Raw genomic sequence first — 14,905 nt, 5'->3', positions numbered from 1 at the left:
TCTTGTGCTTTTGTGAATTTTGAGACTGTTTTAGCTCCATAAAAGTAAAAGTGAATTTAACTCAAATAGCCTCTTGATGCACTGCAGGTTTCTGGTTTACACAGTTCCAAAAAGATCAGAAATACAGTTCTTTGTTTATTCCACAGTTGCAGGTAAAGCATGGTACAAGCACAGGAGCCCTGCCGGTGTTGTTTGGATACCTGACTGTCTCACCTGCCGACTGACTGCAAGAAAACCATGTGACCACCCACATGCATATAGAGCTACCAAAAACCTACATGAAACACCCAACTGAAATCAATTAATCAAACAAATTACTAGCCAACGAACTAAATGTTTTTTTTCTCCATGTTTGGTGGGAGTCTTGAGGCATAAAACTAAATGTTGGTTCCAGTTGTTCTGGATTGGGTTCTAGGTTTGTACAATATAAAGCTTTTAAACTTTAGTTTTTCCCCATTTGGCAAGAGGTTTGGACACCACTGCTGTAATTTTTGCCCACTCAGGGAAATGATAGATTTATTTAATATATTTACAAGGTAAGCATGTTTCAGAGACTAATATTAGTAGAAAAGCAGAATCTGGGTTTAATGTAAAAATGTTTGTAGTTGTCTTTCTAATGACGATCTGCAGATCGACCACCAGGGGGCGGCAGAGAAGCTACAAACGCGCCCGAATAATTATTTTGGTAAATGTACGTAAATTACGTACCTTCATCATTTCTGTAGGTGGTAAATGTTCCGGATGGAGAGGAGTTTTCATTTAAATGTTCAAAGTATATTTAGGTTTTGTTTGTATTTATTTCTTCCTCATTGGGGTCAGTAACAGTTTCTGGGACATTCGCGTTTCGTTTAGTTTGACCCCTGCGGCCTGCCGTTCAATCAAGATGGTACTGGAGAAGAAAAGCTCTGGTGAGTTGGGTTCATTTCATCCTGATTAATGAGTAAAAGTGACCCTGCAGCTGCAGCCTGGTGTCCGTGAGGCCCACCGACTGGAGGACAGAGCGGATCCCCGCTGCTGTCCCCTTCATACGGGGTTCAGCCTGAAAACAGCCGCTCTGCTGCGGACTCCACTAAGAAAACCACCAGTTTTAGCTCAACAGCGGTATAGTAAATCATTATAATAGTTGTATAAACTAATTTTACATCGTAACTATTATTTTTAGTTATTCTACCATACGGCTGGTTTATAGTGTTTATGAATTGTACATTTATTGAAATAGTCTAACTTTAAATCCCCAGGGCTTCATGTAGGTGTTTAACTTCAGAATGTTTTCTAAATTCAGCCAAACATTTTGACCCGGAAGAGTTTTAGTTTTAGATGAACAGTTAATAAGTTAAACATGAGGGTCTTATGGGACGTTCGGTCCAGTTAATGTGAAACGGTGGTCCAGTCCAGAACCTGTAACCGGTTCCTGTGTGTTTCAGCCCGGGTCGAAGCGGGTCAGCGCAGGGTTCTGGATGAGGCGACCCGGCAGAGGAGGCTGACCCGGCAGCTGGAGGCTCTGGAGAAAGACAACTTCCAGGTTGGTTACGGGACTGGGCCCAGCAGGGGTTCTGGTGGATCTCTAGAATCCAGAACCGGACAATAACCGGCTTATACCGAACCGGGTCAGTCATTGATGTAACAGACTGGGATCTGATCAGTGACATCATCATCAGCTGACATCAGGACAAACTGAGGGGTCAGAGGTCAGATCAGGTCTCGATGATGATGATGCTCTTCCTGACTCTCTCTTCCTGTCTCCGTCTCCAGGACGACCCCCTGTCCTCCCTGCCCCCCCCTGGTCCCACGGCCCGACTCCCAGCCTTCAGTGAGACAGAGGAGCCAGGTGAGTGTCCTCCTGTCTGACCTCCTGATGGACGTTCTGTCCTCCTGTCTGTCCTCCTGATGGACGTTCTGTCCTCCTGTCTGTCCTCCTGATGGACGTTCTGTCCTCCTGTCTGTCCTCCTGATGGACGTTCTGTCCTCCTGTCTGTCCTCCTGATGGACGTTCTGTCCTCCTGTCTGTCCTCCTGATGGACGTTCTGTCCTCCTGTCTGTCCTCCTGTCCATTCAGCTCAGTGTCTCTTTGTCCTCAGAGAAGAAGAGGAGGAAGACGAGGGGCGATCACTTCAAGCAGCGCTTCAGAAAGAACTTCACCACCCTGCTGGAGGAGGAGGTAGCTGCTCTCTGATTGGCTGATGGGTTCATGCTGCTCTCTGATTGGCTGATGGGTTCATGCTGCTCTCTGATTGGCTGATGGGTTCATGCTGCTCTCTGATTGGCAGAACCTGTCGGAGAGGGCGGAGCCTAACTACCTGTCAGCGGCGGCCCCGCCCTCCTCTCTGCCTCCTCGTCTTTTCTGCTGCGTCTGCGGCTTCCCGTCCCACTACACCTGCACCACCTGCGGGGGGCGCTACTGCAGCAGCAGGTGTCTGCTCACGCACAGGGAGACCAGGTAGGGGGCGCTGCAGAGAGGGACACCTGGTGTCCTCTGTCCTGCTCACCTGTCCACTGTCTCTGCAGGTGTCTGAAGTGGACGCTCTGAGGATGCTTTGGACCGGACCGGATCGGGCCGGACCGCAGGACATGTTGGACGTCTGCTGCTGGATGGAGACGCTGCTCTCTGGATCAGGACGCTCCAGAACCTGGACGACCTGGTTGGTTCTGATGGTTTGTCTCAGTGTGGACCCGTCTCTGCCTTCACTGCAGAACCAGAACCATCAGAACCAGAACCAGCAGAACACTGAGGTTCTACAGGAGGATACCCGAGTTTGTTCCAGTTGGCAGGAACCAGAACCAGATCCGACCCGGATCTCCTGGATGTTTTCATTTCATTTTGTTCTGAAACTGAAATAAATGTTAAATTGATTTCTGACCTTTCAAAATAAAATGTCCTGTCTATAAACCTGCACTTCCTGTTAGCACTGCAGCTACTGACTGACCTCTGACCTTTAACCCTCAGCCACTCAGAGGTCAGAGGTCGGCTCCCAGGTTCAGATCTCCTGAGGTGTTTACGTCTGTGCAGCGTCCTCAAAGTCCAGCCGTCCTGGTCGCCATGGCAACCGCACCATAAACACCGGTCAATCATTATAGTGGACTTTAGATCCATCTGAGACTTTACCTGCGCACACACACACCTCACACACACACACACTCTGTCCAGCCGCTCGTCTCTCCGTCGCTGTGAGGAGCCGCCGCTTCTCCACCGGTCAGTGAGTACCAACTGGGCTGGTTCTGGTTCTGGGATTAACTGGAGGTCGGATCCAATCCGGTCTCTGGTTCTGGTCGTTGCTCACCGTAGGGCTGTGAGGCTGGTGTGGAACCAGCAACCCGGAGACTGGTTCTGGTTTGGAACCGGGTCTTGAAGGTCAACTCTGGTGTGGGAGCGGTTCCGACCCAGATCGGTCTGCAGACAGTCCAGAGAGGTCCAACATCTTTCAGAGGTTCTCTGTCTCAGTGACCTTTAACCCTAAAGTTTCTGATTGACCCAAATTTTCAGAACCATCAAGTTCTGCTGGGTTCTACGGCAGAACCATTTACTCTGCTGCTCTGGGTCCAGTTCAATTAGGGTTGACTCTTGGTGTTGATCAGAGCCGGAACTCTGATTGAATCCTTCAGGTTTCTAGAAGAACCATCCAGAACCAGAACCTGGTAATCCTCCAGAACCAAGGTTCTCCTGTCATCAGGTCTGGGTTCAGGTTCTGGAGAACTTCAGACCTGATGTAAAACTGCCTGAACCTGAGATCCAGCTGCTCTACTGTCTGACTGAAGAAGCAAATAGCATTAATGGAGCAACAGCTAAGCTAACAGAAACGGCAGCTAGCTAACAGAAACGGCAGCTAGCTAAAGAAGGGAGACTAGCCAGCTAAAGGGAACAGCAGCCAATGTTCTTTTTTTAAAAGCTTTTGTTGGCCTTTATTTAAAAGTAGTCAGAGAGGAATGATGGGAAAGATGTGCGGCAAATGTCGCCAGGCCAGGAATCGAACCTACAACTACCAACACGAGGATTAGGGCCTCCATACGTGGGTGGTGCTTTGCCCCTGTGCCACCAGAGCGCCCCGACAGCAGCTAGCTAACAGAAACAGAGCAGTTAGCAGCTAGCTAACAGAAACAGAGCAGTTAGCAGTTAACTAGCAGGAACAGCATCTAGCAGCTGCTGGAACATCGCGGCTAGCTAGCCGCTGTGTTCCTCTGCATCCTGGCCCAGATGTTGCTGCTGCAGGATTTTAATAAGGAGCTGCAGATTGTAGAGGACGGATTTACTGTTGGATAATAAATCATAACCTCTCAGGTTTGGTTTGAACCATGAAAACTGATGCATTCCAGAGTTTTGTATTCAGTAATCAGATTGTTTCATTTCAGCTACAGCAGAACTGTCTCTACAGTTTTGATATTTTTTGATGATTCTTGAAATAACTTCACAGAAAAAAGTAAAATTGATGAAATTATCTTTTTATGGTGTTGCTTCCCATAAAACCCGGAGAACAGGAAGTAAACTTTCTCTATTTCCTGTTATTAACAATCAAACTCAGGTTATTAAGAGTTTATCACAGGTTAGAACAAGTGGACCAGTTACCAGACGGATTCAGAACCAGAACCTGTCCTGCAGGTGAGGAAGACTCGGTCCTTCATCGGGTTCAGACCTGCTGATAATCTGAGACAGATTTTAGTTTGTTTGTTGGTTTGATTCTGTTTTCATTAGTTTGATCTCCTGACCTTTACCCTTTCACCCTGTCTGTTCATGACTCTGCATCAGTTTCCTCTGTGGTTCTGATCCGGTTTCATTTTCTGCCAGTAATCAGGATTTTGAACTTTAACCTTCAGCTATCAGTGGAGTTATCTCTGTGTTTTGATTAATTATGAAGATAAAAACTCATAAATTCTAATGTAACTCTTTATTTAGTTATTATTTTCTGAAGACTTTATGTTGGACTCGTGTTCTGGTCCGGATCAGTTGGTTCTGGTCGGTTCTGATCTGAGGAACTTCGTCCTGCAGATCCAGAACCGTTTGATAATGAAACCAGTTTAATATTTAATGAGCCTGAACTCCAAACTTCCTGTTGATTAATATTTACTAGATTTAGTTTTGGATTTCCATCTCTGCTTTCCTTCCTGATTTAGTTCTTCTTTTCAGAACCGGTTCTGGATGATCAGCCTGTTAATAATTTAAATAAAAAATATTTATTTACGATAAAGAAGGTTCATCTATTTGATGCATATAAAGTTAAAACATTTATTAATTTGCATTAATAATCATTTACTATATTGAGTTTTGGCCCTTTTGGTTTTCCGTACCTCTAAGCTTCTGTCTGTTTGAGAGGTTTGGATTGGACCGTCCTGACCTTTGACCTCCAGCCCAGGTTCTGTTCATATGGTGAGATGCTGTGATACCTGCATTCAGCTGGTTCTGATCGGTTCTGATCTGTTCTACTACTGGACCTTTGACCTTTAACCTGAACCCAGGAGGTCGGTTCAGGCTGGTTCTGATCCGGTTTGTCTGACCCGACCTTTCTTCTTCTTCTACCCAGTAAAAGCTCACAGATGAGCCTTCAGGCCCAGAAGTTCTCTACAGAACCTGTGTTAAAGTCCTGAATGAAAGAACTCTGAGAAATCGAGCCATGAGTGTGTAGCTATTAATTTATCTGGTAGAGACGGACTCCAGACTGGACCTCAACTCGGTGCCGTGGCTCTGTGGAAGGTCAACATTAAGGCCAGGTTGAGATCAGAGTTTTGTTTCCACAGAGCCACTGGGAACGAGCAAAGTTTCATGCAGTTATGGGGTTTTAATGGGATGTTGTGGAATATACGTATATCGAAATATTGGAATTTAACCAGCACCGTATTTAATTATTTTCAAGCTTGTCCTGATGTGATGCCTTGTGTTTTTAATTGTATTTTGTGCATTTTCCTAATTGTAAATAAATGTTTTGTTAAAATCTTCTTCTCTCTCTGCAGCGCCACCATGAGGTCTGTTGGAGGCCCTTCCTCGCCCGTCTCCTCTTCCTCAGAGGAAGCTCCGCCCCCGCTCTTCTCCATCACCAGCCGGCGGCTCCAAGACGAGTTCCTGAAAGGTGAGAACTGGACCGGACCAGAACCAGAACCTCCATCATGGCCCTGACCTCCGTCTCCTTCCTTCCAGAGCGCCTGAGGAGGCTGGAGTCCCGGAGCGACGCCTCCTCCCCGCGAAGCTCCTCCCCCTCCTCCTCCTGCTCCCCCGGAAGCCCCGCCTCCCCCGCTGCATCCCCCCTGCTCTCCTCCTCCCCACAGGCCCCGCCCCCTCCCTCCCCCAGCTCCCCCCCCAGGCAGCCTGACGCCTCCACAGGTGAGTTTAGACCAGGTGATCTGAACAGCTTTGACCTCTGACCCCGCAGACCAAACGTTGAAACAAACTTTACTGTTTATATTCAATAATTATTACATTTAATCAGCATAATTATTATCTTTGGAGAGAAACTCTCCATTTCTAGCTAGCTAAGCTAACCGGAGGAACCGGCAGCCAATCAGGAAATGAGCTTCAGAAAACATTTTAATTTATATTTTAGTTAAAACAATGATTGAGAAACAGAAAACAAAAACTATAATACAAGATAAAAAAAATTATAGGATTCAAATATTATTTTTGCTTTTATTTTTTTCTCTCATCTTCAAACTTCCTGAGCCTCCCACAGCGCCCCCTGGCGGCTCCCCGAGGAACCACGGCCCCCACGTTGGAAAACACTGGTTAAGACCCTGATGATCCTCAGATAGAGGGGCCAGTGGGTTCTGGTTCTGTTGGACCCGATCTGGTTCTGACCTGTCTCTGTCCAGGTCTGTCCCTGTCCAGTCCAGAGCTGCTGTTGGAGCTGACAAGGAGACAGACTTATCCTCTGAGACGCGTCCAGAGGCGCAGCGGACTGACCACCATCTTCTCTGGACGAGGACGACAGGTCTGTCCCCCTGCAGGGCGTCCCGCTCAGTCTCTGTCCTCCGTCTGTCTCTCTGTCCTCCGTCTGTCTCTCTGTCCTCTCTCACTGTCCCTCTGCTCCTCCCTCCTCCAGGTCTCAGGCTCCTCCCCCTAGGCTGAGCCAGCCAATAGGAGAGCTGCTGCTCCTCTTTCTACCTCCACATCAGGCTGAACAACTTGAGCCAGAAAACTGAGCCAGTGAGCCCACAGAGCGTCACTCACAGAAGCCCCGCCCCATTTATGTCCACGCCCAGTTTAAGCTCCGCCCATCCAATCCAGCTTCGTCTTAAGCCCCGCCCCCTGCCTGGACCTGTTTTTGTTCTGAAGAGATAAAGATCATAAAGTTTAATTTAAACGTCAACTTATTAATTTCAGATGAAGATTGAAATGAATATCTAAAAGTAAAGAATACAGTAAAGTTTAAACAGCGGCGATTAGTGGATGTTGCTCCAGTTTAGCTCCAGAACCGGGTCATGTGACTGCTGTCATGTTTCTACCGACCCAGAACCAAGACGGTGGTTCACCAGAACCTCTGGCCCAGTTCAGAACCCAACAGAACCAAACTGTCCAGTTACGCTTTTATTAACTCTGCCTATTCAGTCTATGATTCATTTATGAATAAATTGGCTCAATAAATAGTTTAGCTAATGAATTAATAAGCTGATAAATGAAACAATATGAAAAGAAAATAATAAAATATACTCATCTGGCATGAATGTATTTTTAAAGTTATTTTAAGATGTTATAATTTATCTCTGCGTGGTCATTGTGGTTTGATTTTGACTCTTTTACATAGATTTACAATATTAAATCTATACATAGATTTACAATGTTAAATCTATGTAGGCTAAAAAAAATACACATGTTGAATAATTTTTTAAAAAAGCTTTTTAAAAATGTATGAGTTTTTATGAAAACTTGTTTAATTGTGTAATAAATATGTAAAATAAAACGCCCTGGGTAAATACATTTATTTCTTAAAAAATCCCATCTGTCAAAAATGAAGCCGCAGAGGAAAGTTTACTGTTTGTAGTTCATCAACCAACTTGTAGTTCCTGATTTAACCACTAGGTGCTAAGCTAACTTTCTTACGCAGTTTAGCTCAACCGGAAGTGTCGTTGGTCCACAATGACCTGTGGCGGCACTCTGTTAGCTTAGCGGCTAATTTGTGCTTCTGGGAGTCGAAGTGGAGCTTTTCCAGGTAAACTGAACTAAAACCTCCTGAATAAAGTTTGATTCTAATCAGGGGAAAATGCTGATGAACGTAGATAAACGCATGAATCCCGCATGGAGAAGTTTATTCAGTTAGCTCTGATGCTAAGCAGTTTGTTAGCCTCAGGAGCTAAACTGATGCTAACATTGTGCAGCGCGAATCTCTCTCTTAATAAATGATTTTATGAAATATTATTTGTTAATTTTGTAAATAAAATCTGCTGTTAGTTATTGGATGTTTCTAGTTTAATACCTTGACGAAAACAGTCGCGGCTCGCGAGGAGCTAACAGGCTAACAGAGCTAGCAGAGGAGAAGAAGAGCTCAGATCTGTTTACCAATGAGAGTTCATTATGATCACAGATTAATAATCTCTGCTTCGGTTTATTAAAACATCTCAGGATATTCTAGATGAGAAGTTTCTCCGTTGGTTTGGTTCCACGTTGATTCATCTGCAGCTCCTCAAACTGAATCATTCAGTCATTCACCCTAACAATAATCATAAATATTAGTTTCAGTCCGTTCGCTACGCGCAGCTGCTGTTGATGCTAAAGCAGTGAATTAGTTCACCTGCTGCAACTCCTGATGATCAATGATCAATATGTTGGAATCAATAAATAATAAATCTTTATGTTTCTGTTGGTGTCTGGAACCTCAGAGTTTGTTTTGGTTTGAGACGTGAACAGACCAGAGTTTCTGGTTCTGATCCGGTTCTGGTCCGGTTCTAACTGAGTGTCTCCCTCAGATGGGCGATAGCGACGACGAGTTGGACCGTCGGAGACGGGACAAGTTCAGGCGGGAACGCAGCGACATGGAGCGGTCCAGAGAGAGGGAGGAGCGCCGCAGGGACGACTGGGCCGACAGGTCCGAACGCTGCAGAACCAGAACCAGGCTGTGACTCCTGTTCCTGGTTCTGACCCATTTAGTTTACTGTGTGGAGAACCAGAACCAGTTAAAGTCATTTAGTGATCTGTAACAGAGTGAATAAACAGAACCGTTTCCTGTTTGGGTCAGCGTTGTCATGGTGACGGTACTGATGGGCGATATGGACTCAGCGTTTGTGTTGTCCCACCAACACAAACGCTGCTCAGTAGAAACGTTCCTCAGGTTCTCCATCAGGTTCTCCATCAGGTTCTCCATCAGGTTCTCCATCATAGTGACTTTATTTAAATTTATTTAAATTTATTTTATTGAGGATAAAATACTGAAATTGTCCTGACAGTAAAACAGTTCAGACATTAATTTTGATTTATTGTTGAAAATATTGAATCAAATGAATCAAAATTGATGGAAACTAAAGACCTTCAGAACCTGATGGTTCTGATTGGACCAGTGGGTGACTCTGGTACCGGCTCAGTCTGGCTCTGCAGTTCTTTCAGTGTTCTGTATTGAGTTGTTGTGGACCCTCTGACGGTTCTGGTTCTGGTTCTGTTGGTTTCAGGGAGTGGGAGCGCGGCAGGGAGAGGAGGCGGGACTACGACCGCGGCCGAAGGGACCGCTTCTCCCCGCCGCGACACATCAGCCCGCAGCACAAACGGCTGAGGAGAGACTGGTGAGGTTCTGACCCGGTTTTAACTGGTTCTGATCCGATGTGACCCAGCATGCTCATGGCCCATGTGTTTCCAGGGACGACCACCGGGGGGAGCCGTACCGCTACGAGCCGCCCTATGGAGGAGGCGGGGCTCCGTTTCCAGGGGCGGGGCCTCAGGCCTGGCACCACGACTTCCCCCACCTGCACCCCCACCCCGGAGGGCTCCCCCTGCAGGGCAGGTGAGCTACTGCAGCGGGTCAGAACCACGGGGCCGGACCGGGTCAGAACCGGGTCGCAGGTCAGCTCATGGTTTTGTGTTGTTTCCAGGTTGGGGCTGCTGGACCCGGACCTGCCGCCTCCAGGACCGCCCAGCATGAGGAGCTTCAAGGTGAGGAACAGAACATGGTGATGACCTCTGTGTGACCCCTGGTGGTGACCTCTGTGTGACCTCAGGAGTTCCTGCTGAACATGGAGGACAGCGTGGACGAGACGGAGGCGGTGAAGCGCTACAATCAGTACAAACTGGACTTCCGGCGCCAGCAGCTGCAGGACTTCTTCGTCCAGCACAAGGAGCACGAGTGGTTCCGGTCCAAGTACCACCCTGATGACATCAGAGTCAGGAGGGCGGAGTCTCTGGGCGCCCTGCAGACCCGGCTGGCCGTCTTCCTGTTCCTGCTGGACAACCGCTGGCTGGACGGCGTCTCTCTGGACATGCAGCACGAGGCGGCCATCATCAAGCTGCTGGACGCAGGTAGGGAGGGGCATTCTGGGTAATGTGGTCCTGACTGGGGGCTTCTGGATAACGCGGTCCTGTTGGTTTCTTGGTCAGCTGTGATCAAGATGGAGGGAGGGACGGACTTTGACCTGCAGGTCCTGGAGGCTCCAGCAGGGGGCGGCGGAGACGCAGCAGAGAAGAGCCAGGCGGCTCCAAAGGAGGGAAGCGGCGGCGCTCAGAGCGGGCCGGAGGCGGCCGGCGGTCAGAAGGACGGGTCAGACGGCGCTGAGGGAACCAAGGAACCCGACAAGGTCGGAACCAGAACCATGAGGCGGTTCACTGCTGACTCGGCAGAATCTCTTCTTCTGTTGTTGGGTTTTCTATAGAACTATAAGCTGAGTTAGTCAGGCTGTCTGCTCTGGTCCAGTTCTGTTTATCAGTTTAAATGATTCTGTTGGACCACAAGAACGTCTGGTTTTCATTTACAGTCTGATATTTATCATTATTTACCATTTATTATCGTTTATTAATGTTATCTATTGTTATTTATCAAGTTATTTCAGAGAACGTTGAGATTCAGAGGAGCTAAAACTTTAGAACCTGAGTCCAAAGGGACGAACCGACAGCATGGAGAACCGGGCCGGGTTTCAGGACCGGGTCCAGCTGGTTCTGATCCGGTTGGTTCTGCTGGCTCCATCAGAACCTCCTGATGGTCTCATGTCGTCTCCAGAACCACGAGGATCCCGGCGGCCTGAAGGAGGAGAGAGAGGAAGAGGAGGAGAAGACGATGAAGAAGGTGAGTTTCATCATCATCATCCTCATCAGGTGTTCTGGTTCTGACCCGCGGATCCTCTTGGTTCTGAAGGTTCTGTTCCTGATGGCTGTGAAAATCATCTGTAGATGATTTAATTCATCTACAGATGAATTAATCTAGATCAGTAGATCTGGATGGATAGATCTAGATCTACTGATCAGATCTATCCATCCAGATTTATTGATCCAGATTTAACAACATGAAGTAAACTTGTTTATTAAAATGTCTGTTTTATAGGGTTTAAGTTGTTTTGTAGTTTGTTAAACTAAAGCAGAATAAAAAGTTGAATTTATAAAAAATAATCTTTCATATTTATTGTGTTAAATAAACTGAAAATAAATATTTTAAATGTTTGATTTATGCATCTTAAGCTCTGCTTGGTGGTTTAATCTGAGCTGAATGCTCACAGCGCCCCCTGGTGTCTGGGCGAACTCATTACCCAGAATGCACTGCTGCTTGTGTTCTGCTGAGAAACAAAACGATTCTGTGAATAAGTTTTACTCCAAATGTCCTGCAGGGTTTTCCTTTGTCGTCATGGTAACCGCTGTCAGTAACCCGCCTCTTCCTCTCAGGGCAGGAAGAGGAAGCGCAGCCTGTCGGTGGACAGCGGCGAGGGCAGCGGCTCCGACTCCGACTCCTCCCACTCTGACAAGGAGGAAGAGGAGGAAGAAGAGGGTCAGTACTTCAGAGACATGCCGGAGCTCCGCCCTAAAGGTCAGAGGTCACAGTGCTCCTGTTGTTTCAGAGCGCCGTCAGGAGAGAGAGGAGGCTCCGCCCAGGCCCCGCCCCCTGCACTTGACCACCTCCCTGTTCATCAGGAGCATCGCTCCAGAGGTCGCCAAGGACGAGGTCATCGCCGTAAGAACCGGAACCGGACCAGAACCAAGACCAGACTAAAACCAGAACCAGAGTTATCTGGCTCAGACTGACCTCTGACCTCTAACCCACTTCCTGTCCTCAGCTGTGTCGCAGGTACCCCGGCTTCCTGCGGGTGGCGCTGTCGGACCCTCAGCCAGAGCGGAGGTACTGGTTGTCTCAGCCGGTCGACCCGGTTCTTGTCAGGACCGGATCAGAACCGGCGTCCTGACTGTCTGTGTTGCAGGTTCTTCCGGCGGTGCTGGGCGACCTTTGACCGCAGCGTCAACATCAAGGAGACCTGCTGGAACCTGCAGAACGTCAGGGTAACCCAGAGCGCCGTCAGAACCCTCAGAACCTCCAGAACCGGGCCGCTAACAGCCGGTTCTGCTGTCTCAGCTCAGGGACTGTGAGCTGGCGCCGGTGGTGAACCGGGACCTGAGCCGGCGGGTCCGGACCGCCAACGGCCTGACGCACCACCGGCCCGTGGCGAGGAACGACGTCCGGCTGGCGGCGCGGCTCGTCCACAGCCTGGACCAGCGGGGGGCGCTGTGGACCACAGAGGTACGGGACCGACCGGACCCGACCAGAACCAGAACCTGACCCGCTCACCCACAACGCCTCTGCTCCTGCAGGCGGAGACCAACCCGGTTCTGCAGAACATCACCGACTATCTGATCGAGGAGGTCAGCGCCGAGGAGGAGGAGCTTATCGGGGCGGCCGGCGCCGCCGACGACCCCAAGGCCACCGACGTTCCCGTGGAAACGGACCAGAACCTGCTACAGGTGGGCCGGGCCTGTGGGCGTGTGTGTTGTGTTCAGGTTCTGACCCGGTGCTGAGTTCAGGTTCTGATTGTGTTCAGGTTCTGGACCGGTTGCTGCTCTACCTGCGTCTGGTCCACTCTGTGGATTACTACAACTTCTGTGAGTATCCTGCTGAGGACGAGATGCCTCACCGCTGCGGCCTCATCCACGTCCGCGGCCCGCTGCCGGCGGCCCGCATCACTCCAGCAGAGGGTGAGTCGCACCGCAACACGGCCTAGTTAAAGTACGGGATCAGCTCCACATTTTTCCCTGGAGTGTTGATTTTTTCATGTTTCAGAGGTCCTTTCATCTCCATGGCAACCATTCAGCTGTTGTAAACACCTGGCGGACCTTCAGACTAGCCAGCAGCAATTAGCAAACATCAGCTGAGCTCATTACAGGAGCTGCTGCTCAGAGCAGCTGGTAAAAACCTTAAAGGGTTAAAGAGGAGCCATGTTGGGACAACTTCCTGGAGGCGGAGCTTCAGAAAGAGCAGGAGCTTCTTAAAGAGACAGAGGCCCAATTTACAAAATTAATTTTCTGCTAAGTCGTGTTTGATGTATACATGATTTAACTGAAGGTGACCCAGTTACTGATTGTGCAATAAAACATGTGTCTGAAAAACATAAACATAAACAAACATAAATAAACCAAAGGAACACCGGCCCTTTAAAGTTCAGGGAGATACAGGAGGCTGTTTACCCACCCTGAGGTTCTCCACTGAGCTCCAGACCTCACCTGAAAAGTTACTGTGATGATGGTGATGATGAAGGTGGTGCTGTGCTCTGATTGGACAGTGACTGAACACCTGAGGATGTGTGAGGAGCGTCTGGCTCCTCTCTTCTCACCGACAGAGACGCTGAGCGAAGAGGAAGCAGTTCGGCTCGGAAAGAAAGACCCGGAACAGGAGGTACTGTACCTGTCCACCTGTCTGTCTCTCCACCTGTCCACCTGTCTGTCTCTCCTGATGCGTCTCCTGTCCCCAGGTGGAGACGTTCCTGGCGTCCAACACTCAGGAGCTCAGTAAAGACAAGTGGCTCTGTCCTCTGAGTGGGAAGAAGTTCAAGGTGAGGCCCCGCCCCTCTCTGGTTGCCACGGTAACGGTGCCTGACGGTGTTGTTGTTGTTTTAGGCCCCAGAGTTCGTCCGTAAACACATCCTGAACAAACACGGCGACAAGGTGACCGCCGTCAGACAGGAAGTGGAGTTCTTCAACAACTTCCTGTTGGATGCCAAGAGACCCACCCTCCCTGAGCACAAGCCCCTCCCACCGCCGCCTCAAGGTACCTGATTGGCCTCTGATGCAGGCTAGGCTAATGTTAGCATGCTGTTGACCTCTGACCCCTCCTCTGGCTCCGCCCCCAGCCGGTCCTCCAGGCATGGCGGCGTTTCCTGGTCAATCTCCGCAGCAGCAAAGCCTTCTGGGATACCCTCCAGGCGTCAGGCTGCCGCTGCCCGGATTCCCAGGTAGGTGAGGCTCTGGGTCGGAGCCCACAGGGGGCGGAGCCGGGCTGACGCTCTGTTTGGACCCACAGGTGTGGGACCCCACCTGGCGCCGGGCCAGTTCGGGCCGGGCCGCGGTCACTATGACAACTTCAGAGGAGGAGGAGGAGGAGGAGGAGGAGCGTTTCCAGGGAAACAGAGGAGCAGCAGGTACACAGAACTGAACAGGTGGTTCAATCAGAACCTCTGTGTCAGTTTGGACCAATCAGAACCTCTGTCTGCGTTTAGGGGCCTGAGGGGCGACCCGCGGTCCATCATCGAGTACCGAGACCTGGACGCTCCGGACGACCTGGACTTCTTCTAGCACAGCTTTCTACTTTTTTATTCCTGTGAGAGAGAGAGAGAGAGTGTGTGTGTGTCTGTCTGTGTGTGTCTGTCTGTGTGTGTGTGTCTGTGTGTGTCTGTCTGTCTGTGTGTGTCTGTCTGTGTGTCTGTGAGAGCAGGACCAACATCATGATCTGATCCAGGAGGGTTTTTCCAATAAAGAACAGAAACTCCAGAGTGACTCCTTGTTTTCTTCCTCTGGACTTCCTGTCCATCATCTTCATCA

General features: G+C 49.1%; 3 protein-coding genes across 3 annotated transcripts; all 3 read left to right on the top strand.

The window, feature by feature from the left end:
- Positions 1–728: 728 nt before the first annotated feature.
- znhit1 (zinc finger, HIT-type containing 1) lies at positions 729–2,893 on the top strand. Its single transcript, XM_044098548.1, has 6 exons — positions 729–908; positions 1,425–1,522; positions 1,753–1,828; positions 2,079–2,158; positions 2,268–2,437; positions 2,506–2,893. The coding sequence occupies exons 1-6, from the start codon at positions 764–766 to the stop codon at positions 2,525–2,527; spliced, it is 591 nt and encodes a 196-aa protein (XP_043954483.1). The 5' UTR covers positions 729–763; the 3' UTR covers positions 2,528–2,893.
- A 227-nt stretch (positions 2,894–3,120) lies between these two features.
- Positions 3,121–7,877, top strand: LOC122820890 (pectinesterase inhibitor 10-like). The gene is made up of 5 exons (XM_044098549.1): positions 3,121–3,190; positions 5,938–6,053; positions 6,122–6,304; positions 6,790–6,908; positions 7,020–7,877. The coding sequence occupies exons 2-5, from the start codon at positions 5,945–5,947 to the stop codon at positions 7,038–7,040; spliced, it is 432 nt and encodes a 143-aa protein (XP_043954484.1). The 5' UTR covers positions 3,121–3,190; positions 5,938–5,944; the 3' UTR covers positions 7,041–7,877.
- Positions 7,878–8,009: 132 nt separating this feature from the next.
- Positions 8,010–14,854, top strand: LOC122820888 (serrate RNA effector molecule homolog). Its single transcript, XM_044098547.1, has 21 exons — positions 8,010–8,126; positions 8,881–8,999; positions 9,577–9,687; positions 9,762–9,905; positions 9,994–10,054; positions 10,120–10,417; positions 10,496–10,692; positions 11,112–11,177; positions 11,768–11,870; positions 11,941–12,053; positions 12,157–12,218; positions 12,298–12,376; positions 12,450–12,614; positions 12,686–12,835; positions 12,913–13,066; positions 13,651–13,763; positions 13,840–13,920; positions 13,985–14,135; positions 14,218–14,319; positions 14,388–14,505; positions 14,584–14,854. The coding sequence occupies exons 2-21, from the start codon at positions 8,881–8,883 to the stop codon at positions 14,657–14,659; spliced, it is 2,463 nt and encodes an 820-aa protein (XP_043954482.1). The 5' UTR covers positions 8,010–8,126; the 3' UTR covers positions 14,660–14,854.
- Positions 14,855–14,905: the final 51 nt, after the last annotated feature.

The sequence above is a fragment of the Gambusia affinis genome, linkage group LG18 (assembly GCF_019740435.1).
Source record: "Gambusia affinis linkage group LG18, SWU_Gaff_1.0, whole genome shotgun sequence".
Lineage (NCBI taxonomy): Eukaryota > Metazoa > Chordata > Actinopteri > Cyprinodontiformes > Poeciliidae > Gambusia > Gambusia affinis.
Note: the sequence above shows the minus strand (reverse complement) of the source record. Positions and strands in the feature narration are given on the sequence as shown.

Coding starts and splice junctions, on each gene's coding strand:
- znhit1 (XM_044098548.1), top strand. CDS start 764: ATGTTCAAAGTATATTTAGGTTTTGTTTGTATTTATTTCTTCCTCATT. Junction 1,523..1,752: donor TGGAGAAAGACAACTTCCAG/GTTGGTTACGGG, acceptor CTCCGTCTCCAG/GACGACCCCCTGTCCTCCCT. Junction 1,829..2,078: donor CAGTGAGACAGAGGAGCCAG/GTGAGTGTCCTC, acceptor CTTTGTCCTCAG/AGAAGAAGAGGAGGAAGACG.
- LOC122820890 (XM_044098549.1), top strand. CDS start 5,945: ATGAGGTCTGTTGGAGGCCCTTCCTCGCCCGTCTCCTCTTCCTCAGAG. Junction 6,305..6,789: donor GCAGCCTGACGCCTCCACAG/GTGAGTTTAGAC, acceptor GTCTCTGTCCAG/GTCTGTCCCTGTCCAGTCCA. Junction 6,909..7,019: donor TCTCTGGACGAGGACGACAG/GTCTGTCCCCCT, acceptor TCCCTCCTCCAG/GTCTCAGGCTCCTCCCCCTA.
- LOC122820888 (XM_044098547.1), top strand. CDS start 8,881: ATGGGCGATAGCGACGACGAGTTGGACCGTCGGAGACGGGACAAGTTC. Junction 10,418..10,495: donor CATCAAGCTGCTGGACGCAG/GTAGGGAGGGGC, acceptor TTTCTTGGTCAG/CTGTGATCAAGATGGAGGGA. Junction 11,871..11,940: donor GGAAGAGGAGGAAGAAGAGG/GTCAGTACTTCA, acceptor CTGTTGTTTCAG/AGCGCCGTCAGGAGAGAGAG.